Below are 23,362 nucleotides of genomic sequence, written 5' to 3'. Positions count from 1 at the left end.
GATTTGCCAAGCAACACAAAGTCAATTTGAGAAAATATTATCGACCGTCTTTGACAACCCCAACCAAGTGCAAAGATACGCAGATGCAGGGCAACACTATAGCGCGAGTCTCAAAAGGAAGTACGACACAATGAAACAGGGATCAAGCAGCACACCACCAGAAGCAACAACACCAATGGAGCTTCCTAAAGGATTTGATGGTGCTTCTTGTTCTACAAATTTCAAAAACGAAAAGTTGATTGCATTTGTCAATACTTGGAAACAGAATAATAATGGTCGAATGAATTGGTCTGTCTGTTAGGAAGAAGGAAAGAAGAAGGGCCTGTTCACAGAGTACTCAAATAGCCATAGTTTGAAGAATATATACCACAAAGTAAAAAAATGATTTCTAATCACTATCAGCAATTGTTAAAAAGAGTTATCAGCCAGGGCTACTCCAATTTTTTATCTCGTGAATAGTTTGCATGCACTTCAAAAAAATAAAAATACAAAAATTCGCTTTAAAACTGGTTTTTTCATACCAACCCAAAACTTTTTGTGTGTGTGTGTGTGACGATATTGATGATATTGCAATTTTTATTTTACCTTACACTTTTATGTTTTTTGACCTATGGTTTAGAGATTTCTCGCTTCATTTACACAGCGTTTGAAGAAACTCATCAATCGTCGATAGATGTAATGCAAAAATATCCCTTGGCCAGACGCAAAAAAAAAAAAAAAAAAAAAAAAAAAAAAAAAAAAAATCGACATGGTAACGCACCGACGCAAAATGACTGCAAAATCCAGTATGCAACACTGGTTTTTTTAATTTTTTTTCTTGCGACATCATTTTGACAAAAGGTGTAATAATAATTTATACTGTTATAATAAATAAAATAACTTGCTGTTAAAAAAATATATATATTATATAATACATTAAGATATGTTTTTATCATGATAAATGTCTATAGCAGCTTCATCCAACATCAGTAGACTACTGCTGGTATCATCATTAAACGAATCAAAAGAACTACATGAGCATTCAAGGTTATTATGCATTCCACATTTCTTTAAAAATTCGCAGAGACATTCTGTCATATCATCAGGAAGTCCTTTATAAATAATTGTACATGTCTGTAATATACGTATAATTCTATGAATCATAAATTTTGCTCTATTTTTTAACTCAAAGTTATTTTTTTCTAAAGCATGCCCACAATACACTGTTGAAGCATGGTAAAGGCATACAATAACTTGTTGGGATACACACCATCCAAAACAACGAGTAAAAACTTCAGAATATTTAACAATAAGATCTGCTGATTCCGAACATATCCTGCTTGATCTTTGTTCTTGGTATAATAAAGAAGGTGATGTGTAATCAGTAGTTTTTGAACGTCGAATACTGCTGAGAATAGCTTTATGCAAAATAATCCATTGAGCTTCATATTGTAATTTTAATAATAAAGATGCTTGAGCTCGTATACTTGTAGTATCCATGTGTGTAACTATATCTCTTTCTCTAACCTTTTTCAGTTTCATCTGCTCTAATTGATCATAGTCAAAATCTTCGTAATTAAAAATATCCATAGGCACCCGGTTATGCCACTCTTTCAATGTCTTTTCTCGAGATAGCAGCTGTTTTACAGAAGCACTATATTTAATTTGTAATTTTATTTACTTAGTCACTCTGAGAAGCTCTACAGAATGAGCAAAATAAGATTCCTTGACGAGAGTTTTGCCATTATCAAAATCGATTTGAAGATTTATATTCTTGGCTTTATTAAGTTCGTAAAGTGTATCATTTAGTGTACAAATTTCATAAAAACTGATATCAAATATTGAATCATCAATAGTGGGTGATTCTCCAACATAGTCAGATAAAGAGCAATCATAATAATAAAAGAGAAGTAATAATTTTATCATATTCCTACGCAAAATCAGATTATCTGTAGGTAAACCGTTTGTTTTATAAATACCAAGCTCTGCAATCATATTTAGGCAAAGTCCAATATAAATCCTTGCTTGCGTATAACGTTTACAAATGAGACAAAACATGATAAGATTTAACAGTGTTTCGAGTGTCACGCAGTCAGGAGGCTCATCAAAGAACTCCATCAATTTATCTCGAGCACGGTCAAAATAAAATCCTGCAATCTCTTGAGCATTTTCACAAATATGTTTATCATGGCGTATAACATGTAAAAAGAGCATAGCCAAGCCGGAATCAATACAAGCTTGATTTCTCGGAGAATTATCTAATTTGTCCCAAAAGGATTTCCAATCTGAAGAAAATTTAGGATGTAAACAGTCCCAAAACACTTGTCCAATATAGTTAAGTGCAGCTGGTGAAATATTTTTGGTAAGTCCATTCAAGTTCATTCTATAATGTCGATAATTTTCGAGACAAATTTCCGGACGTCTGCCTGTAGCATATTGCCAGTAATCTAAGGAGATCACATCCTGTGGCAAATTTGTAGATGAACTAGGAAAGGAGTATAGTAGATCGAGTACTGTATCATCTTCTTCAGATAATGTTAGGGCTGGCACTTGTAATGCTGTTATATTCGAATAAGTTGTATCAACAGCTTCTTCCAATTGTAATAAACGTATCTTTTGTACTGCTTGTATTAATTGCTCAATGCTAGTAATATTAGTATCTAGTCTTAAAATATTACCAGGCTGAAATGATAATATCCATTTTATTGAATTGTCTTTAGTTGAGGTCATTAAAACTTTATTGGTATTTTTAATGACGTTAAAAGCCTGCAGTGATTCATGATTCTCTATTAAATCTTGTTCCCATAACTGTTGCCGTAGTTGTTGTTGAATATTTACTGTCGTAATATTTTGCTTTTCAGCTACTATTGCTTTTGTTGGAGAGAATTCTTTTTTATATTTATTTAACCGATCGGAAGCTGTTTCAAGTTCTTTAGTCAAGCGATTTAAAAGAGGGGTTGTCTTTTCAATCCAAGACTCAATTTCATAAAATGTTATTTGTAATGATTCAATGTCCTTTTCAGGTGTATTTTTCTTTTCTTTTTTCTTATACGTTGTAGTCTTTATTTTCCTTTCTACTATTGAATCTTTTGCCATCTCATATATATATGTTCATACATATATGTGTATATTTGTATATCTGTAAAGAAAACAACATAAAAAAAAAGTTTCATAAAGTAATTGGCTTGTTGTACAAAATACAATTTTTTTAAATTTTGCTGGACTATATACGGACTTTAAATTATTATCAAAGATATAGAATTTCAATGTAAATCAAATTGATAACGAAGATGCATGTCTTTAATTCAAAATAAATAAATGGAATAAACTTGATGCGTATTTTTATTATATCTTTTTTTTATTGATTTATAAGACATGAATGAAAAATAAAGTATTTCATAGATATAATTAGTAAGCAATTTTTGTTTAAGAAATGTAAGTTTTTTTTTTATACAGATATAACACATTATTTCCTTTTTTGTTTTGCGTATTTTTCACTCTATGACTCAGTTAGACTCAAAGGCATTGGATTTCTGCTTTCAAAATATGGGATTTGCATTACTGTCTTTTTATGTGAAAGGTTAGCTTAAGATATTTAAATTTTGTCTTTTTTTTTGGAAAAAAAAATAAGACCCTCAATTAGTTATTATTTACCTACTTTAATCTATCAATAAATAATGGTATTTCGTTCTTTGTGTATTTCTAGAACATATTACAATCATGATTTATATGAAAGATTATACTTTACACTCGAAAAATAAATAAATAAAGTAAAATAAAAATAGACATTTGCTTTATTTAAACTGAAAACAATACATAAAATAATAATTTTTATAAAATAACAAAAGTTTATAAATGAGTAATAAAAAGTATCAAGTCGATAATCAATTATTTCTTTTTTCCACCTAAATTTAAAACATTGCCTAAACCAAAGCCTTCAAGAATCTTATTAAGACCAATTCCACCTAATAAACTGTTGATAATAGAACCAAGACCAAGACCATTAAGAATGTTACCAACAAGACCCAACACACCAGTTAACAATAATCCAACAGCAGAAAGAATTTGCAATAAAGGACTCTGTAAGATATTCCACAAAGGACTAAGTTCTTTATTTGCATGAGGCATATTTCTGATCTTTTTCTTCGCTCTATCAATGGTTGTAGTAACTTCACCAGAAAGCTGCGCTAGAAGTTCAGCCAAATGATATTCTTCAGGTGTAGCTTTTCTTGCTGATGATTTAGCCTGTGCTTGTTTAGCAATCTTTCCTAAAGGATCAAGCCCACGAATAGCTCCATTACATTCTTCAAGAATAGCAGAGCCTTGTTCAATTAAGGGTTTCACATTTTCAACCAATTTTTGTTCGTCACGATCTTTTTCAGATTTTGCTTCTTCACTATCAATAGTATCAGTTATATTTTTAAGTATAGGCTTGATTTTATCCAGTGATTGTTGAATAGCTTGAGACATTTGATCTGCAATCTTACGTTCATCAGCCTCTTCAGTTTCTTTACGACGCTCTTCTTCAGTCTTTTGTCCTATCATCTTGGCTTTACCAACGATATGGCCATCCTTATCAATAATATTACCATCATCATCGACAGGATAGTTTTCCCAGTTATGAGCAGCACTTTTATCAACAGTACCAACAACATTGTCATTTTCATCAATGACTTTACCAGATTTCCTGACTCGAGGGGAATGTTCATCAACCATAGTATTTGGATTAAAAGGCTTATTCTTATCTTCTTCTTCCTCTTCTTCTTCTTCTTTAACCATTTCAGCACGACCAACAATATGGCCTTCATTGTTAAAGATATTACCTTCATCATCAACTTTGAAACCAACAAACTTGGAAGCAAGACGTTTATCAACATAACCAACAACATTATCATCCATATCGAGGACCTTACCAGATTTCCTAACTTCAGGAGAGAATTCATTTACTGCATCATTGGAACTCGAGGATTCTTTTTCTTGCTCTTGTTCACTTTTGAAAAGCTCAGCTTTTGCAACAATATGGCCTTCGTTATCTATTACATTACCATCCTTATCAACTTTGAAGCCAGCTAGTTTAGGAGCTCTTTCTTTGTCAACAGCACCAATAACATTATCTTCCATATCAACAACTTTACCAGACTTGCGAACTTCAGGTGAGTTTTCATTAACACTTTCATTGGGATTAAAAGGTTTATTTTCATCTTCAGGTTCTTCTGGCTCTTCTGGTTTGATCATATCAGCTCGGCCAACGATATCACCTTGGGGATTAACTACATTACCATCAGGATCAACTTTGAATCCAGCCAATTTGGGTGCAATCTTTTTATCAATGTAGCCAACGATATTGTCATCAAGATCAACTACTTTACCAGATTTTCGTACCTCTGGAGAGTCTTCGTTAACATTCTCATTAGGATTAAATGGCTTATCTTCATCTTCATTTTTGAATAGCTCTGCTTTGGCAATAATATGGCCTTCATTATTAATAACATTGCCATCAGGGTCAACCTTAAAACCAGCAAGTTTAGGTGCCATACTTGCATCAACCGTACCGACAACATTATCTTCCATATCAACAACTTTACCTGACTTTCTAACTTCAGGAGAATTTTCATCAACCTTATCATAGGGGTTAAAAGGCTTATCATCTTCTACTCCCTTGCTATCTTCATCTGAACTAACTTCATCCGAATTGTTCTCATCAGAGTTATCCTTATTTAAAGTATTTTCAATTGATTCTTCGTCTCCTATGTCTTCATCTGTATCATTTTCATTTACAGACTCTTGATTATCTTTATCAACTTCATTGATAGATTCTTCATCTTCAGGCTGCTTTTCTTCGACAGTATCATCATTTTTTTCTTGATCCTTACCACCATCAATATCCTTAATATCCTTATCGGTAGTATCCTTTTCTGTATCTTCAGCCGCATCAGTAGCTTCTTCGGCATCATCATTAGTAGATACAGGAGCATCATTAGCTTCTTCTTCAGCATTTTCCGTAGCTATTTGGGCATCTTCATTTGCAGAGTTAACATCATCTTTAACATTATTTTCGGCACCATTGGTATTACTCTTAATTGTTTCGACGTCATCATTACTATCATCTTGAGTATCATTTTCAACAGTTTCTTCAATATTATCATCCGATTTCTCCTTCTCAGCATTTGCATTATTTTCTAGAAATATAAATAAATGTAAGCTTAAAACATACATACACACACACGCGCATACAATATACGACTTTTTTTTTGTACCTTCAAGTTTTTCTGGTATTTCCTCAGAGTTCTCAGTTACGGTTCCTTCCTGTTCTTCTGTATTTTGAGCATCATCTTGTTCATTTTCAGATTCTTGAGAATCGCTATCATCATCGTCATCATCACTTTCTTCTCTAATTGGTTCGACTCTTCCAATAATTTTCCCTTTATCATTAACAATAACACCATGATCGCCAACCTTCTTACCAGAAACTCTCTTTAATTTACCCTCAATAAGTTTGCCGAGAATATCACCTGTCTTTTTATTAACGACCAGACCATGCTTATTGACCTTTTTACCAACCATTTGCTGGTAAAGTTCTTCATCCTCATCTTCGGATTCTTCCTCTGAATCATCATCGTCAGATGTGTTATCCTGATCATCGTCTTCAGGCTGTTGTTCTTCAGAATCTTTATTGTCTTCAGGTTGTTGCTTAGAAGAATTTTCTTCATTTTGCTTTTCGTTATTGTCATCAGTATCTTCTGTTGATCCTTGCTGCTTATCAGAATTCATAGTTTCAGGCTGTTGCTGTTGCTGTTCTGAAGATGGATCGGCTAAAGAGGGGTCATTATTCTTTTGTTTAGCAGCTGCTTCTGCTACAGCTCTGGCCATTGCTTCTTGTTGTTTTCTTTGTTGATTTTTCATTGCACGACTCGTTAAATACGGTATAATAAAAAATAATTCAAGAATTTTTGTAATACGTTTAATATGCTTTCTTTATATGTGTATAAATATGTATATATATTTTTTTTTGTTCAAAAATATAGACCAAATATATTTATATATGTAGATGAATATGGATATATTTAAAAAATAAAATAAAATAGAATAGAATAATTAGTTTTATATATTTGATTTTATACTACGTTATTGCTGCCATACATTTAAATTTTATTACTTCATATATAAATCACTATAGTTAAAATAAACTTAAAAAAAAAAAAAAAAAAAAAAAAAAAAAAAAAAAAAACTTTAAATGTTACAAAAAAAAAAAAGAACGTAAATGACGATAATCAAACGTATGTTAGTTTTCGTATTTTTTTGGGGGGAATTTAAATTCAATGGTATATTATGACATACATAAAAAGCTATATTACATTTATCCTTTTATTATTATTATTATTATTATTTATTTTATAACATGTCTTCTGCAATTGGTCTACTTGAAAAGAAGAAAAAACCAAGTAAAAGTTCGAAAAGTAAGAAATCTTCAAGACGATCTGATGGATTGGTCGATTCTCTTGGTGAGCCTGTAAAGTCCACTACCAAAAAGGTTAAATCTTCTGCAAAGGAAGCTAAGAAACAATTACCGGTTGAGGAGCCATCTACTGTAGGAGAGACAACGGATGATGCTATCGAAAACGTGGATGATGCCACTGATCAAGTTCAAAACACGGCCACTGATGTGGTAGGCGATGTGAACGATAAAGTCCAAGATGCCACTGACAATGCTCTTGAAGACAAAGTCCAAGATGCTACTAATCAAGCTCAAGATGTCACTGAACAAGTCTTGAACACAACAAAACAATTAGAAAATGAAACAGAGAATGCGCCAGAGGAAGCCCAGGACATGTTTGATGATCTTCAAAACAGGATCAAGGCTTATACTGAAAAGCTTCAAAATAATATTATTGATAATGGCAATAACCCATTAGACAGTGATAATGATGCCTTGATTACAATGAACGCTATCATGGAATATAATCGTAGATTAATGCAACGATTAAATGGTTTAGAACAACAGACTGAAAAGAAGAGCGAAGGGGTAAGTAAGGAAACTATTCAAAATACAGTTCAAGAGACATATAATGAGGTCAAATCTGAGTTCGATCAAAAGACAAATGGTACACATCAGTCTTTTGAGCTTCCTATTGGAGACATGATGAAAAGTTACGGAAACTTTAGTTCAGAGCCTTTACCTGATAAAGATGAACAGTCGAAGAAATCAGATAAAGATGAAGAATCCACTATTCATGAGGGCGATGATGAAGAAAACAAGATAAGAATTAATAATGGAGATAAAGATGATATTATCGTCAAGGTTGATGCTACAAAGACAGGTATCACTTTTACCATTCGTATCCCTCGCAATTAATGTGTTGCTTTATTTTATTTTTCCTTTGTAAACCTTTTATAATTGATATTTGTTTATTTTATTTTATTTTATTTTATTTTATTTTATTTTATTTTATTTTATTTTATTTTATTTTATTTTATTTTATTTTATTTTATTTTATTTTATTTTATTTTATTTTATTTTATTTTTTTTGTAAATTTACTATGTCCTATATTATAATATAGTAACAATAATAAAAAAGTACTATAAATCACTTTTATTTAATTTGAATCATGTTTATTAAAGTAAGAATTATTTTATATAGTATTAAACTAAACGATAGCTTCATATAATATTGATTATATTTTTTTTTAAAAAAAAAAAGGATATATGTACAACAGGATTATAGTATTTTGTATTTACTTATTTACAAGAAACAAAAGTTTATTCGATATTAATGTTAATGATGATTAAATATACACTTATGATAGGAAAATAAAGTTGAAAACAAATTAAAAAAAACAGATCATTAACGAAGTAAGGCTAAAGTAACATCACCATGTACTCTGGCTTTAAGTTCGATTTCAACATCTAAATTAAGATCAAGTCGAAGACTAAGAGGATGGTCGCTTTTTCCACTAACAGCATTAGAAGCAGTATCGGCCACAGAATTTGCAGTGTTCCCTATATTATTAGCATTATTTGCAATACCCTGTGCAAGACTATTTTGCTTCTGAAGTTGAGCAATTTGTTGTGGAGTTAATTTTTCTTCATCTGATTCTTCTTCTTCTTCTGAGGTTTCTTCTTCTGAGGATTCTTCTTCTGAATCGGTTTCTTCTTCCGAGTCAGTCTCTTCGTCTGAATCAGTCTCTTCTTCCTCACTATCATCTTCTGAGTCATCATTATCATCTACCTCCTTTTTAATAGGTTTCTTATCATTCTTTAATTTATTAGTTTGCTTTTTTGCTTCTTGTTCAGGTTTATTGTTCTTTTTGCCCTTAGCTTCCTCTTCTTTGGGTTTTTGAGGTTGATTTTCCTTTGGTTTGGATGCTTGTTTTTCAGGAATGGAGCTATTTGTGGGCATCTTTTATAAATGTATATATATATATGTATATGTGTATGTGTATATGAAGAAGGGTTTTTTTTTTCTTGCTTAAGAATAAGTTAAGAAAAGAAGAAAAAAAATTAGCCTTAAGGAACATTGATTTTAATTTTATACATAATAGGCTTAACTTAAAGAAGGAAAAAAAAACTGACAGTATACAAACGTAATTATTCATTGTTATGATGAATACTAAAAAAAAAAAAAAAAAAAAAAAAAAAAAAAAAAAGAAACAAATATAATTTTATAACGTAATTGGTGTCCAGGGAAACAACATAATGTCATTTTATCTAATTCCTACCCCTTTTTTATAAACTTAAACTTTAATTTAATCGGAGAAAATAAAAATAAACTTAGAAGTCATGTTTTTCTCCTTGATAATCATTTGTTGCCATTGTGATGATATGAAAATAAGATCATTGTTTTTATGTTTTTTTTTATATTATTACATAATATTTCAGGACAGTAAAATTTTCCCGTTTTTTTTTATTAATAATAATCATGTTTCTATATTAAAATTAGTTTATTGCCCCTTTTTTTATATATTATAAATGTTATATTGCAATGGAAAAAATCCCCCCAAAACAAGCTTATATTAACACAAGTCAAAATAGAACAGCTAATCATATAGAAAGTAAGCAACTGCAACAAGCAAAAGCGTTGAAAGATACCTCTTCAAAATTAACTAAAATAGATAACAAACAGCAGCTTTTGGCTAAACAGCAAGCAGAGAGTTTGAAGAAAAGTTCAAATAGACTTCATAAGCCAGATGAGGAGCAAGCATTACTAGCTAAACAACAAGCAGAAAGGCTAGGAGTATATTCTAGGCGATTACATGAGCCAGATAAGGAACAAGCATTACTAGCTAAACAGCAAGCAAAAAGGCTAGGAGTATATTCTAGGCGATTACATGAGCCAGATGAAAAGCAAGTATTATTAGCACAAGAGCAAGCCGAAAAGCTGAAAGTGAGTTCAGGAAGATTACATAAACCAAATAAAAGACAAGAGATGTTAGCCAAGGAACAGGCACGGACACTGAAAGAGTATTCAGAAAGCTTACCAAGGCCAGATCCTCAACAGCAACTTAAGGAATGTGCTGAAAGACTGTCATCGTCATCACCTGAATTAGCGAAAGATCCTAATGCTGCTGGTGGAAAAAGTAATGCTTTACGATTACGGCTTGATATTAACCTTGATGCAAGTATTCGATTAAAAGCAAGAATTAAAGGCCCTATAAAAATAACTTTTGTATAAAAATATATCCTTTAAAGTTTGAGTTCTTTTTTTTTTTTTTTTTTTTTTTTTTGCAAAATACATATTATCCTTAGTTATTTATTATTATTTTATTATAAAATTATTTCTAATGTAATAACTATATTTTACATCTATTCCTATATACTTTGTATACATATAATGCTTCTAATAATATTAATAAATAGCAATTAAATCGTTTGATAATAACAAGTTGACTATTAAGTATTATGTAATTGGCTCCATTTATTATAGCTCTATGTATATTAGAGTAACCAAATAGATGTATAAATGAAAAGGACTGGCTATATATAAGGTTAAGCACTATTCTTATATAAAATTAATTCCTCCCCCCAAGTATCATTATCTATCTTTAGAAGTAATATGGCCAAAGTCATCCCATATTAAATGAAATTCTTTCTTAATCCAACAGATTTATTGTTAAGAAAAATAAAATAGGTCTAAAAAAGTTTATTCTAGATCAAACAATATTGCGCATATACTTAACTTTATTAGAAATGAAGAATACTTCGTTTTATTTTTTTTTGAGCTAAACTAATTTCTCTAGGCTGAATCATGAATTATTGCATATGTCATAATTCCTAACTTGTTGTAGTAATAACAACCAATAATATAGTTTTATAATGTATAGAAATATATGTATTATAGTAATTGCATAAGATCACTTGATTAAAATATGATTAACATTCTCTTCTGTAAATTAGGTTATTATTTCTGCTTCATTCATTTTAATCAATAGTTAAATCTTTATGTATTCCTTAAGAAAAGATAAATGATAATATCCCACTTGATTTTCCTTAATGTGTATCATCATTTTTATAAGGAAATAACTATAAGCTAAAATTGCTATGTATCATTGATAATAATAATAATAATAATAATAAAAGCTGTTCAATATATAAAGTAGTAAAGATGGCCTAGTACTTGTATTTGATTATATTTAACGACAAGAGTCACGTAATTAAGTGATTTATACGAAAAAAAAAAGGGTTACAGATATCAAGATATACTACTATTTTATTATATTTAATTACACGTATAGACATATAATATATGCTTTATGGATTATGAAGAAAGAAAAAATAACAGAGTGGATGTATAAAAGTAAGTTATGTATTAAGCCAGCAATGATAAAGTTACATCACCATGAACAGTCGCTTTCAAATAGAGTTCAGCTTCAAGATTTAAATCCAAACGAACACTTGGCATTTTATTATTACTGCCTCCACTTTGTTGTTGTGGAGGTTGCGCCTGTTGCTGTTGCTGCAAAGCTTGCTGTTGCTGTTGTTGCTGTTGTTGTTGTTGTAGCAAGGCTAACTGCTGTTCATTAGGTGTTTGTTTACTCTTCTTTTTTTTCTTTGTGGATGTCTTTTTTTGATTTTTCGTAGCTGTAGGAGTAGTGTTTGTATTATCAGACATGTTTATTATTATCAGAAAAAAAAATCGAAAGGAAAAGGGAATAAGCTTTTTATTATTTGACTCTTTATTGCTTTGATTTATATGTTAATTATTACCACTATTTATATAAAAGTTTAGTTCCTGTTTTTTATTATTAATATTTTCCGTTACCAAAAAAAAAAAAAAAAAAAAAAAAAAAAAAATGATGTAATTAGATAAAGTTCCTTAAGAGTACAAATAGAAAAAAATGGATAATAAGAGTGGATCCCTCAAAGATGAATGATGATGCTGTCATTCTTTTGTCATTTTATTTTGTATTTATTTATTTATATGGGATTCATTATTAAGCCAAAAGGGAAAAAACAAGTACACATTTGATTAGTTCTTTAACCCTTTCCTACCGCTTTCCTTAATTAAACAAAAAAAAAAGAAAGAAAGAGAAAATGCCACCTGCCAAGGAAACGGATAAAGATAATGAAAAGATAAGAGAAGTCAGTGATTCTGAAAAAGAGGAAGTTGATACTCCAAAGCCAAAAAAGGATTCAACAAAGACAAAGAAGGAAAAGAAACCGAAAAAGACAAAAAAGAAGAAGAAGTCAAAGTCATCACCTATGGATTTAGTCCCTGGTAATTCAGCAAATGCTGTATCAGGTTTAGGAAACGGTTTTGTTGGAGGTCCTCCACAGCAGCAAATGCAACAGCCTCCTCAACAACAAAGTGGTGCTGGTGGTGGAGGAGGAAAAGGTGATAACCCTTTAAGCTTACGTCTTGATCTTAATCTTGAAGTTGAAATTACTATTAAAGCACGAGTACATGGTGATGTGACCTTAGCTCTTTTAGCATAAATGCTCATGAATATCATATTGGAAAAAAAAAAGAAAATGATAGAAATCATCTTATACAAGTTTTTTTTAATGTAATATACTATATAATAACCTATTTTTTTTATATTTAATTATTTTCCTTCATTTCTTCTCTTTATCAATTCTCTCTTCTTTTTTGTAAATAAAGCATATTTATTCAATATATTCTATAAATAAATAATGAATTTGTACTTTGCTTAGAATTATGAGATTGTATATATTTATTTATCTTCCAAGCTCCATCTTATAGAATAGCTATTTTAGTGAAAAGGAAATTTCAAGGACAAGAATAGTTGAATCATGTGATGCTAGTTTATAAAGTTATATAAGGGGCTTTACTCATTATTTTGTTGATATGTTTGAGAGATACTTAAGCAATGCTTACAATCTCAAATTTAATTTAAAATTAAAAAAAAAAAAAAAAAAATGCATTGTCTGGATTTCAACCAAAAAATACTCTACTTCTTCAGGTGCAACAAGATAATAATAATAATAAAAAAAAAAAAAAAAAAAAAAAGTCATTTTCTTTTTCTTTATACACATATCTTTTGTCATATCTTTAAACATGAAAGCTTATCCTAAATATTTTAATAAAATCTTCTCTTCTGTTCAATATTTAAATGAAAAATTTGGATTAAAGATCAACAATTTGAAATTATCTAATGAAGATAAACGTGAATTACAAAAACTTGTCAATGAGATCCTTATTGCTATACCCAAGCCATTAGAAAAATCAAGCATATTTTGCAATAAACCTAACTTTGTCTTATCACATGATGCTGATAATATAGAAAAGGTACAGCAAAAAAAAAAAAATAAATAAATTCAGTTTAAAGATCACATATGCTGATGTTTATTTTAGATCTTGACTGAACTATGCGTGTTCCTTTTGTCAAACTGGCAAAATAAAAATATGTTAACCACAGGATGTAAACTAGAAAAGGTTAGTTTATATATTATAATAAATTATGGTAAAAAGGTACCAATGATACGTTTATGTTGAATAGTATTCTAAAACAATACAAATGAGATCCGTAAATACCTTTTTTGATGAAATTAGAACAACGAAAGGATGGTCTATTTTACTTGAATGGTAATACTTAACACAATAATATATAACTCATATTTACTAAATTATTGTAAAGTATTGGAAAAGATGAATTTTGTCGCTTACTTTTAGATACAGTTGTTTTGCGTAAATCAGTTAATGATGTTTACTATCAGCTTGCAGGTAAGCTATTGAAAGAATATATGCAAATAGAGGATTTATATATTTGTATATCTTTCTATATCATAGGCCCTTCTTTATCCCAAAATATAAATATGCATCATGATAGTGAAGAAGAAAAGTTAAAGGCATGTAAACCTATTGTAAATCAATATTTAAAAACATTTTTATTTGACATTGGAGCACATGAAAAAGATTTAAAAGAGCATTTAGACGTACTATTATATGATAGAAAACGTAAACATAAACAACAAGAAGACAATGAAGTCCCTCAGAAAAAGATAAAATTATGTAGACGTCAGAAAAAGAAGTTAAAAGAACAGCTTCAGTCGAATGATAGAATAAAGAGGAGAAAATTAAATACAGATAAAGCAAATACAATTCAAATAGATCGAAGTTCATTATTATATTCTGGAAGTAGAATTAACAAACAAACAAATAAAGTTATCATGGCATTACCTAAAGATCGTACGTTGACTTGTTTTATTTTATTTGCTTGTCTTTCGTACAAAACTAACCTTTTATACTTAGATTTGTTCCAAACAGTGAAGAATTACGACGAAGAAACGCGCTTGGAAATGTGTCTTTCTAAAATATTTCCAAAAGAATTTACAAGTTCTAATCGAAAGGTTAAAATTTATAATTAAAAATATACATGATTTATTGCTGAAATTCGCTCTCTTTTATAGAAAAAGTTTTATAAGCGTTGCACTACTATTAATGAAATAATGAAGAAAATTTTAAAAAATAATAAAACAATACATTTTATGACAATATTGAATAGAAACTGTCCAAAGAAGGTTTGTTAATTATATTAAAATTGAACACATAACATGTATGATTAATACAAAAGGAAAAATAAAATAAAATAAAATAAAAACAGGTCTCAGATGTAACTATTTCTACGGCATCTACTTCTCACTTCCAGGTATTTTTTGATGCTTTTTAATAAAAAAAATATTAGTTTTAACATGTTGGATACGATTTAGGTATTTCATTTTATCAAACAAGTACTAGAAAAAGTATTTCCATTAGAATTTTGGGGATCACAACATAATTTTAATATTATTTGCAGAGGTAAAGAAAGAAAGAGAGATAGAAAGGGAAAAGAAACACAGTAACTAAAAGGCTTTGACTTAGATATTAAACATTTTATCTCTAGAAGAAAATTTGAGAAAATGTCAATGACAGAGATTATATATCAGTTTAAGGTTTGATAGCATATAGAGTTTGCTTAATATATAATAAAAACTAAGATATACATATTAGACCTTAGATTGTACCTGGGTAGTGTCAGAAAGTTCCAAAGATCAAAGAGTAGTGCCTACAGAATTGCGAAAACGAGAAGAATTAATTGAACAAGCTTTGGAATGGGTTTTTACTGATTATATTATACCAGTAATAAGAGTAAATAATTGTTTTAATATACATATATGTTTATGTAATACTCATATAATATATGCATATATAGTCCTTCTTTTATGTTACAGATCATGCAGATTATGGTATGGAACTAAAGTATTATAGAAGAGATGTATGGGAAGTTATTTGTCAAGAGCAAATACAATCATTAATTGACGAAAACTACTACACCAAACTAAAAGACAAGGTAAAGTCAATTTTGTACTGTATATATGATAAATAATCTAATTCTTTTCTCATTTGTTTTAAGGCTGAATTAGCCTATAGTCCACTAGGAGTTGGAAAACTTCGATTCATGCCAAAAACGAGTGGATTAAGAACGATAACGAATATGCGTTATACTAAAGATTATGTAAGTTCTTGACTAAAAAATAAAACTTTATTCTTTACTAATTATATTCATTCATATTAGACGAAAGATGATGTGAAAGACCTTGATACAAATAAAATACTAAGTCCTGCTTTAAATGCACTTAACTTTGAGAAAGTAAAACTGATATAATCCTATTTTTTTTTCTTCATATCATACTAACAATATATATATAATAGGAACAGGACCCGGAAAGTGTAGGAAGTTCTGTATTAGATCGCGGTCTTTTTTATAACAGACTTAAAGCGTATAAGCAGATAATGAAGACTTCAGATACAGATAAGTATGTGAATGAATCTATTTTTATTTTATCTTTATTTTATTTTTTTGAGCTAATGTATTTTATACAGATTTTATTTTGTCAAGATAGATATCACTAATTGCTTTGATAATATTGATCAACAAAAGCTTCTGTCTATAGTTGATAATATTCTAAAATCTGTAATGGATTTTTTTTTATAAAAAAAAACAAGGAATATAATTCTAATAGGTTCTAATTATCAATTTTTATATAGAATGAATATATGAGAAAGACGGTAAAAAACATTCGACCATTCTCAAATTCTGTTATAAAAAAAGAGTTTGTTTCTTTTAGTACAGGTAAGATATTATGATAAAATTATACATATATGCTTTGCTACTAAAATTATAACTTATAGCAAGTGCAATGGATAATATGAAAGACTCTATCAGCAACATAAAAGGTCTTCATAAGGGCTCCATTATGGTGGATTTGGTTAGTTTATAATATTCTTATTAATTTCAGTAAAGATCAAATTAACATATGTATATTTCCATAGAATACATATCACCTTACTACAAACGCAAATGAGCTTCGTTATTTGCTTAAACAAAGTATAGTATCCAATTATGTGAAGGTAATGCAAAATAGAATCGAATTAATAAAATTAAAAAAAAAAAAAAAAAAAAAAAAAAAATGCTAATTATTATTTAATATAGTATGGAAATGATTACTTTAAAAGAAAGCGTGGTATTCCTCAGGGATCTTGTTTATCTACTTCATTATGCAGGTAAAAAATAGCAATATAAATTCAACTATATTTACAAAATATAACCATGAGTTAGTTTTTTCTTTGGTCAACTTGAAAAGGAGAAACTGTCGTTTTTGAAGGAAGATAAAAGTGGAGTAAAGTATAAAATAATTGAATAAAATATAATAACGGATTTATTTACTTTTTTCTTTTCGATAGATATTATTCAGTTATGTTGATGACTTTTTGTATATTACAAAAAACCGTCAATATGCAAGAAAATTCATGAATACAATGTTTGCAGGTAAAAGAAAAGAAAGGAGAAAAAGATGGTAAAAAGTCTTGGGAACCTTTTATTTATCATTCATATATGTGCAGGCATTTCTGATTACGGAATCTCAGCAAATAAAGATAAATGCATGTCAAATTTGATAATTGATATAGAAGGTAAAACTAACTGGTCTATTCTTTATGTATATCTGCTAATAAACATTTTTGTTAATATATAGAATTTCCCTGGCTTGGGTTCAAGTTGAATACAAAAACGTTAGATATCTCTATTGATACAACCAAACGAAAGCGTTTAGGTAAAAAGGGAAAAAAAATTGTTATATGTATATCCTTTTTTTTTTGTGATTAACATATTGTTAAAGATGTGCTTTCCAGTTTGACTGTCCAATATAGTTGCCAACCTTCAAAGACTTTACTAAATAGTGGTGTTAGGTAATATTCATTTAAAATAATGTAAGCAGCTCTCTTATTTTAATAACTGCTATTAGAGCCATTAAATCAAACTTTTATGATATGTTAATGGACCATGAAATGAATTCAAAAGAAACTTTAATCAGGAATTTGTATGATAATTTTCAATTTGCAGCATTGAAAATAGAAACACAAGCAACTGAATTGGCGAAAAGCATAATTGGTTATATAGATGAAAGATGTCTTTTAGGTAAAGTATGCATGTATAATAATAGAGTAAAAGAACTGTAACTTATCTTCCCTATTAGAAATTATTATACACTTGGGACAAATCATTATACCAATGACACCGAAGGGTATAAACAAATCAAAGAATCTACAAATCTTTTTTAAGGCATTCTATGACGTCTTTAGAAGAAGATATTCAAGATACCCTTACTTGTCAGATTATTTAAAATATGTCTTGAAGAGATATGATCGATCTGTAGGCTATAAAGAGTAATGATTTAAATGTATAATAGAAGATAATTCTTTATGCTTTTGGGTTAAAAAAAAAAAAAAAAAAAAAAAAAAAAAAAAAAAAAAAAAAAAAGAAAGAAAGAGACCTTTTATTTCGGTCTATGGTTTAAATGTAATTTCTCCTATCTATTCCGCAACTTGGTTTTCCTTTCTACTCTTCTTTCTTTGTTCTAATTTTATGGCTTTCTTTTCCTGTCTTCTACTTATGGTTTGGCCGTTTGAGGTCGTGTACATCTTTTGTGTCTCAAAGAATTTATCTAAAGACTGAGGACTTACATCATCAAGTGTGAATTGACCCAATTTTCCAGTTCTATAATATTTTAAAAAGAATTTTGCTGCCATATTCAAATCCAGTTCACCTCCCTTTACAATAGCCCCTATACGTTTGGCTACGCCTTCTAATAACTCATTCACATCATTAGTAGGCTGATGATTGGGCAAGTTAAACCAAGTTGCATAATTATATGCCTCAAAGTTATTTAGTCGGTAAAGTAAATAGTCAACCATAATTTGTTCGTCTGATAAATGATCTCGGATACCACCTGTCAAGGCTACTTTTAAACTTCTTATGGGGTCTTCGAGATAAGGCACCATAACGCCTGGTGTATCAACTAAATAAATTGTAGGGTCTTCAAGTACTTTAATAGTGCCTATCACAGTTCGAGTAATACCTGGTTGTGCACCTGTTGCTGCTGCTTTACCTTTACCAACACCTACTCTTCTTAATGAATTAATCAACGATGATTTACCGACATTAGGCATACCAACAACCATCAACGTAACTTGGGGTATAGGATGTGCAAGTTTGGTAGCATATCTCAAGATCTCCTTTACACTTGAATCTGTTTGACAGTTTGTAAAAACTACAGGTGTTGCAGGTGCATGTTTACTAAAAGCCTCTAGAAGAGGCTTCTTTGTTGTTTGATTAGCCAAATCAAATTTATTGTATACAATCAGTCGTGGTCGTCTACCAACTAATTTTTCGAAATTAGGGTTGACAGAGGAAAGTGGAATTCGTGCATCTCTCACTTCCACAACTAGATCAACTGAATTTAAACGTTCTGAAATTAAACGTAATCCTTTTGCCATATGGCCAGGAAACCAATTAATGATTCTATCATATGGGAATGTTGTTCTTGGAATGAACTTATTGGCCATTAAAAGTTAATGTGATTACAAAGGAGAGCCCTGGGGAGAGGGAAGGAAGGAAGGCTAATTTCATTTGGTTTTTTTTTTATGCTAATTGTGACTCTCTATTTTTATTGGTTTTTTTACTGTTGGTTTTTTTTTTTTTTTTTTTTTTTTCTGAACTTGATAGTTTCTAGTTGTTTCGCTTTTTTTTTTTTTTTTTTTTTTCAAAAAAAAATAATAATACAATGTCAACTGAAAAAAAAAAGGGAGCCGCAGCAACAGAGGAAGCACAATATGCAGCAGAAGAATATGCTGTAAATGACTATAGTGCTTCTTCTAATTATAGTATACCACAGGGTTATTATAACGATAATGGAGAATACATTGAAAATGGAAGTTATAATTACGCAGATGCCAGTCAATACTATTACGGGTATGATTATACAACAGGAACATATACTAATTCCAATATGACGTCAACTGATACCTCAGGAGCAGGATATAACTATGATCATTATTATTCACAACAAGCTTATTATGATCCGTCAGCATATAATACTACAGTACCCGAATCTGTTGCTGCCATTCAATCAGCAATGGCAACTCCAAAATACAATACAACACCTGTAGCAGCTTCACCTTTAACTTCTACTGCCACTTCTACTATACCGCTTAGGACATCCATCACTACTAATACAACAACAACAACAACAGCAAATAATCTAGCACCTAAAATATATTATCCCTCAACCGCTAATCCTAATAATCCAGTGGGTCCTGTTATCGTATCAAAGACCGGCTATACAGGACCTCAATCTGCAAATGCAACAACAACAACAACAGCAACAACCTCAACATCAGCATCAAATGACAATAAAAAGAAAAAGAAAAAAACGACTGTTAGAGTAGCAGGCGGAGAAGTATGGGAGGATCCTACGTTAGAAGAATGGGATCAAAATGATTATCGTTTATTTGCAGGTGATTTGGGTAATGAGGTAACTGATGAACTTTTGTATAAAGCGTTTTCAAAGTATCCTAGTCTATTAAGAACACGAGTTGTACGTGATAATCGAACTTTAAAATCAAAAGGATTTGGTTTTATAAGTTTTAAGGATCCTGATGACTTTGTTAGAGCTTGGAGAGAAATGAATGGTAAATGTTTTAGCATGTTTCGGGTTAATTATGAAGTATATACTAATTAATAAAAATATGTATTATTAGGTAAATATGTTGGAAATAGACCTATTAAATTGCGTAAAAGTAACTGGAAAGAGCGTAACATTGATGTTAAAGCTAAAAAAGAAAGAGAGCGCTTTGGACCCTATTCAAAGCATAGATAAATAATTAAATAATAAAGTAAAATATGTGTAATACACTGTAATTTATTATTATGATTATGATTATTATTATGATTATTATCGAAGATGACAGCCATGAGGATGATCATTTAAAACATTTAAAGCAATTAAAATGACATCGACAGTCCACCAAACACCGCCAAGACCAGCAGTTAAAAGTTTAATGATACCAAGGAAAATATAACCAAGATAGAAACGATCAATGCCTAACGATATATATTTAATTATAAATGGATACTTATACAAATGTATACATGTATTAGTTAGTTTTACCTAGAGGCCCAAAGAAGATAGAAAGCATTAAGGCAACAAACCAACTACGATCGGATACACACATTTCATTCAAATTTTCATTATTATCTGATACATGGGGCATTTCTTTATCTTTAAGAGTAAAATGTAAAGATAGAGTCAAGACAGCAGTTATAGAAAGTATAATGAGCCAACTAATAATAATACGAAAACGATGTTTGTGTGTAATTCGTTGAAATTTTTGTCTCCAAGATCCATTAGACTGATTGTCATTTCTTGGAATTAAAGGAGATTCTTCATCATGGTTCATATTAGCTAACGTACAAGTTTTATGTATAAAGGAAAAAGAAAAAGAAAAGAAAAGGACCGAAGTGTGTTCGTTTTTTTTTTTTTTTTTAGTGTAACATAAAGCACTTTAGTCTCCTGATTATATATTATTGAACTGCTTTATATAATTTATTCTGTTCATGCTCTTTTCGGTGAAAAAAAAAAAAAAAAAAAAAAAAAAAAAAAAAAAAAAAAAGTGATTTTCATGTGCATTACAATAGACCAAAAATCGATTCTATTAGGAAGGTGTACATGTTCATAACTGTAAATGAGACATGATTTGAATCATTTGTACTGGTCCAATTTATATAATTCAGTAGCTAGTATCTGTCAATATTCTTTTCTTTCGGCAGCAGTCATCTTTTCATATTTATATTGCTCTGATCGATGGCTGTGCAATTCCCGTGTTCACGTTTTTAATTATTTATTTATTTTAGCCACATTTATCTTTGAATTAATATAGAAAGCCATTTTTCTAGTAATCTATATCCGCCCAGCTATGTCTAACTATCTATATAGCATATGTTCTTGCTGTCTCTAAGTTGAAGACTGTCCTCTTATTTCTTTCTCCTCTCATCTTTCCTCTATTCTATATCACTTGACAAGTTATACTTTATTTGCTTTGCTGCTGCTGTTGCTGCGCCCATTTGTTAAACCTTTTTAATAATAATTCCATCTATTTAAGCCGAAAAAGGAAAAAAAAAAACTTTGTATCAATAACTTGTAGTAGAGTAAAAAGAAAAATGATACTTGGCTAGTTAAGAAAAAAAAAAAAGTAAACTGTGGTGAGTGGGCATCTTTGTAACTATTATTACTGAATTATCAACGTGTAAATTTAAACTCATTACAGGTATAATAGAAGGCAGAAGACCTTTTTTCGTGAGTTTATAACACTCAAGTTAAATAAAAGATAATTTATATCAATCATTGAGATTAAAATATGATATACTTGTGTAGCAGAAGATTATATGGGTGTGTTAAGATATAAACAGTTTTGTGTATATGCTGTATAAATTAATCTTTTTTTCCTTGAAATTTATACAATAAAATACAAACATTGAATAGAAGAAGAAGAAAAAAATAGATTTATTTTCATGTAATTTATAGCATTTATTTCGTACAAAAATGAATGTGCCCATATCATATAGTAGTTCTTCTTAAGATTTGCGCCAATCAGAAGTAATGACAGTCTCTTTAATAGGGTCAATCTGTATATGACACGTAATAAGAATAAGAATATATATGTATATACATATTCATATATATTGATTACATCAATAGAATGTTACCTTAAAATAAAGATAGTCTTTCTTGGGCTCAAGATAATATACAAAATAAAATGGTTGTTGATTTGTAGTTGCTGATGAAGCTGTTGGAATAGTCGGACCTTTAAAATGACATTTTAATACTTGTGCATAAAAAAAAAAAGTTCAATTCTCTATTCTTACCCGGCATAGTTTGTAGGACAGCTTCTGTAGAATGCTCAAGTGATGGTGTTAATTCATCAGGCTTACCAAGTTTTGATAAAATATCTGCTGCGGATGTACCGGGTAAGCCAAGTTGGTCACCTAAAGTCTTTTTTTTTTTTTTGAATATTAATTTATATTTTTACCATGTCTTTACATTTCATACCTTCATAATTTTATATTTTTCATCATTATCAGCTCCTTTACTAGAACCATTACGTAATGATTGATACTTCAAAGCCAAGTCATTTAAATTATCTTCTGACATGATTGTTTATAGATGTATATATTTATAAAAGAAAAGAGAAAATAGAAGGGAAGAGAAAGGAAAGGAGGAAAAAAAAGGATATGATGAATATATAATTTCAAAATTCAAAATATTTTAGTACAAAAATGACGTAATTTACATAAATTAGAAATAGCTATCATAAAACAGGTGTACCAACATAGTTTAAAAAGTTAGACTTGAACATCAAAGATATATTTGTATATGTATTGTAAGTGAAAAAGCAAAACAGTTTATTGTCCATTACAATAAATGTATGTAAAGACATTAGCAAGCATGTTTTATATAGAAGCATAAAATAGATAATTATTGTGTATAGCCTTATGCATTTGTTTAAATCAGTTCTTATATATGTGCGTATACATTATGTAGAATAATAAA

General features: G+C 29.6%; 13 protein-coding genes across 13 annotated transcripts; 6 read left to right on the top strand and 7 right to left on the bottom strand.

Annotated features, from left to right (window-relative positions):
- Positions 1-1,044: 1,044 nt before the first annotated feature.
- On the bottom strand, positions 1,045-3,012 carry BX663DRAFT_412852 (uncharacterized protein; the record flags this gene model as incomplete). Its single annotated transcript, XM_051522312.1, has 3 exons — positions 1,045-1,587; positions 1,669-2,745; positions 2,845-3,012. Coding segments are annotated over 3 exons (1,788 nt in total), but the record flags the coding sequence as incomplete, so codon positions are not given.
- Positions 3,013-3,771: 759 nt separating this feature from the next.
- On the bottom strand, positions 3,772-7,037 carry BX663DRAFT_445687 (uncharacterized protein). Its single transcript, XM_051523671.1, has 2 exons — positions 6,237-7,037; positions 3,772-6,158 (listed from the first exon to the last, which is right to left on the bottom strand). The coding sequence occupies exons 1-2, from the start codon at positions 6,880-6,882 to the stop codon at positions 3,868-3,870; spliced, it is 2,937 nt and encodes a 978-aa protein (XP_051387750.1). The 5' UTR covers positions 6,883-7,037; the 3' UTR covers positions 3,772-3,867.
- A 322-nt stretch (positions 7,038-7,359) lies between these two features.
- BX663DRAFT_491947 (uncharacterized protein) lies at positions 7,360-8,400 on the top strand. The gene has a single exon (XM_051525151.1). The coding sequence runs from the start codon at positions 7,379-7,381 to the stop codon at positions 8,330-8,332; it is 954 nt and encodes a 317-aa protein (XP_051387749.1). The 5' UTR covers positions 7,360-7,378; the 3' UTR covers positions 8,333-8,400.
- A 316-nt stretch (positions 8,401-8,716) lies between these two features.
- Positions 8,717-9,598, bottom strand: BX663DRAFT_491946 (uncharacterized protein). Its single transcript, XM_051525150.1, has one exon. It carries the CDS (start codon positions 9,375-9,377, stop codon positions 8,823-8,825), a length of 555 nt encoding a protein of 184 aa, XP_051387748.1. The 5' UTR covers positions 9,378-9,598; the 3' UTR covers positions 8,717-8,822.
- A 228-nt stretch (positions 9,599-9,826) lies between these two features.
- Positions 9,827-10,348, top strand: BX663DRAFT_557013 (uncharacterized protein; the record flags this gene model as incomplete). The annotated part of the gene is made up of 2 exons (XM_051531747.1): positions 9,827-10,029; positions 10,090-10,348. Coding segments are annotated over exons 1-2 (327 nt in total), but the record flags the coding sequence as incomplete, so codon positions are not given.
- Positions 10,187-10,698, top strand: BX663DRAFT_491944 (uncharacterized protein). Its single transcript, XM_051525149.1, has one exon. The coding sequence runs from the start codon at positions 10,404-10,406 to the stop codon at positions 10,647-10,649; it is 246 nt and encodes an 81-aa protein (XP_051387746.1). The 5' UTR covers positions 10,187-10,403; the 3' UTR covers positions 10,650-10,698.
- Positions 10,699-11,783: 1,085 nt separating this feature from the next.
- Positions 11,784-12,086, bottom strand: BX663DRAFT_482040 (uncharacterized protein; the record flags this gene model as incomplete). The annotated part of the gene is made up of 1 exon (XM_051524388.1): positions 11,784-12,086. One exon carries the CDS (start codon positions 12,084-12,086, stop codon positions 11,784-11,786), a length of 303 nt encoding a protein of 100 aa, XP_051387745.1.
- Positions 12,087-12,446: 360 nt separating this feature from the next.
- On the top strand, positions 12,447-12,942 carry BX663DRAFT_491942 (uncharacterized protein; the record flags this gene model as incomplete). Its single annotated transcript, XM_051525148.1, has 1 exon — positions 12,447-12,942. A coding segment is annotated over exon 1 (397 nt), but the record flags the coding sequence as incomplete, so codon positions are not given.
- A 4,078-nt stretch (positions 12,943-17,020) lies between these two features.
- Positions 17,021-17,843, top strand: BX663DRAFT_10392 (uncharacterized protein). Its single transcript, XM_051521470.1, has 6 exons — positions 17,021-17,095; positions 17,160-17,244; positions 17,319-17,387; positions 17,450-17,527; positions 17,594-17,684; positions 17,776-17,843. The coding sequence occupies exons 2-5, from the start codon at positions 17,226-17,228 to the stop codon at positions 17,665-17,667; spliced, it is 240 nt and encodes a 79-aa protein (XP_051387743.1). The 5' UTR covers positions 17,021-17,095; positions 17,160-17,225; the 3' UTR covers positions 17,668-17,684; positions 17,776-17,843.
- A 209-nt stretch (positions 17,844-18,052) lies between these two features.
- Positions 18,053-19,434, bottom strand: BX663DRAFT_10459 (P-loop containing nucleoside triphosphate hydrolase protein). The gene is made up of 3 exons (XM_051521471.1): positions 18,926-19,434; positions 18,248-18,874; positions 18,053-18,131 (listed from the first exon to the last, which is right to left on the bottom strand). The coding sequence occupies exons 1-2, from the start codon at positions 19,317-19,319 to the stop codon at positions 18,288-18,290; spliced, it is 981 nt and encodes a 326-aa protein (XP_051387742.1). The 5' UTR covers positions 19,320-19,434; the 3' UTR covers positions 18,053-18,131; positions 18,248-18,287.
- Positions 19,435-19,537: 103 nt separating this feature from the next.
- Positions 19,538-20,632, top strand: BX663DRAFT_547435 (uncharacterized protein; the record flags this gene model as incomplete). The annotated part of the gene is made up of 2 exons (XM_051531010.1): positions 19,538-20,444; positions 20,514-20,632. The coding sequence occupies 2 exons, from the start codon at positions 19,538-19,540 to the stop codon at positions 20,630-20,632; spliced, it is 1,026 nt and encodes a 341-aa protein (XP_051387741.1).
- Positions 20,633-20,636: 4 nt separating this feature from the next.
- On the bottom strand, positions 20,637-21,299 carry BX663DRAFT_491934 (uncharacterized protein). The gene is made up of 2 exons (XM_051525147.1): positions 20,924-21,299; positions 20,637-20,856 (listed from the first exon to the last, which is right to left on the bottom strand). The coding sequence occupies exons 1-2, from the start codon at positions 21,210-21,212 to the stop codon at positions 20,708-20,710; spliced, it is 438 nt and encodes a 145-aa protein (XP_051387740.1). The 5' UTR covers positions 21,213-21,299; the 3' UTR covers positions 20,637-20,707.
- A 1,009-nt stretch (positions 21,300-22,308) lies between these two features.
- BX663DRAFT_491928 (uncharacterized protein) lies at positions 22,309-23,021 on the bottom strand. The gene is made up of 4 exons (XM_051525146.1): positions 22,862-23,021; positions 22,678-22,804; positions 22,519-22,616; positions 22,309-22,437 (listed from the first exon to the last, which is right to left on the bottom strand). The coding sequence occupies exons 1-4, from the start codon at positions 22,961-22,963 to the stop codon at positions 22,387-22,389; spliced, it is 378 nt and encodes a 125-aa protein (XP_051387739.1). The 5' UTR covers positions 22,964-23,021; the 3' UTR covers positions 22,309-22,386.
- Positions 23,022-23,362: the final 341 nt, after the last annotated feature.

Source organism: Cokeromyces recurvatus, assembly GCF_025118155.1.
Source record: "Cokeromyces recurvatus strain NRRL 2243 chromosome Unknown BX663scaffold_1, whole genome shotgun sequence".
Classification (NCBI taxonomy): domain Eukaryota; kingdom Fungi; phylum Mucoromycota; class Mucoromycetes; order Mucorales; family Mucoraceae; genus Cokeromyces; species Cokeromyces recurvatus.
The sequence above is the reverse complement of the archived record's forward strand: the minus strand, read 5'-3'. Positions and strand labels throughout refer to the sequence as shown.

Excerpts from the sequence above, each read along its gene's own strand:
- BX663DRAFT_445687 (XM_051523671.1), bottom strand. The coding sequence starts at position 6,882 with ATGAAAAATCAACAAAGAAAACAACAAGAAGCAATGGCCAGAGCTGTA. Across the intron at positions 6,159-6,236 it reads AATACCAGAAAAACTTGAAG|AAAATAATGCAAATGCTGAG; the intron begins GTACAAAAAAAA and ends TTATATTTCTAG.
- BX663DRAFT_491947 (XM_051525151.1), top strand. The coding sequence starts at position 7,379 with ATGTCTTCTGCAATTGGTCTACTTGAAAAGAAGAAAAAACCAAGTAAA.
- BX663DRAFT_491946 (XM_051525150.1), bottom strand. The coding sequence starts at position 9,377 with ATGCCCACAAATAGCTCCATTCCTGAAAAACAAGCATCCAAACCAAAG.
- BX663DRAFT_491944 (XM_051525149.1), top strand. The coding sequence starts at position 10,404 with ATGTTAGCCAAGGAACAGGCACGGACACTGAAAGAGTATTCAGAAAGC.
- BX663DRAFT_10392 (XM_051521470.1), top strand. Across the intron at positions 17,388-17,449 it reads TTTGATAATTGATATAGAAG|AATTTCCCTGGCTTGGGTTC; the intron begins GTAAAACTAACT and ends GTTAATATATAG. Across the intron at positions 17,528-17,593 it reads AACCAAACGAAAGCGTTTAG|ATGTGCTTTCCAGTTTGACT; the intron begins GTAAAAAGGGAA and ends ATATTGTTAAAG.
- BX663DRAFT_10459 (XM_051521471.1), bottom strand. The coding sequence starts at position 19,319 with ATGGCCAATAAGTTCATTCCAAGAACAACATTCCCATATGATAGAATC. Across the intron at positions 18,875-18,925 it reads AGTTACGTTGATGGTTGTTG|GTGTTGGTAAAGGTAAAGCA; the intron begins GTATGCCTAATG and ends TAAGAAGAGTAG.
- BX663DRAFT_491934 (XM_051525147.1), bottom strand. The coding sequence starts at position 21,212 with ATGAACCATGATGAAGAATCTCCTTTAATTCCAAGAAATGACAATCAG. Across the intron at positions 20,857-20,923 it reads TATCTTCTTTGGGCCTCTAG|GCATTGATCGTTTCTATCTT; the intron begins GTAAAACTAACT and ends ATATATCGTTAG.
- BX663DRAFT_491928 (XM_051525146.1), bottom strand. The coding sequence starts at position 22,963 with ATGTCAGAAGATAATTTAAATGACTTGGCTTTGAAGTATCAATCATTA. Across the intron at positions 22,805-22,861 it reads AAAAATATAAAATTATGAAG|ACTTTAGGTGACCAACTTGG; the intron begins GTATGAAATGTA and ends AAAAAAAAAAAG. Across the intron at positions 22,438-22,518 it reads AAGACTATCTTTATTTTAAG|ATTGACCCTATTAAAGAGAC; the intron begins GTAACATTCTAT and ends TGTCATATACAG.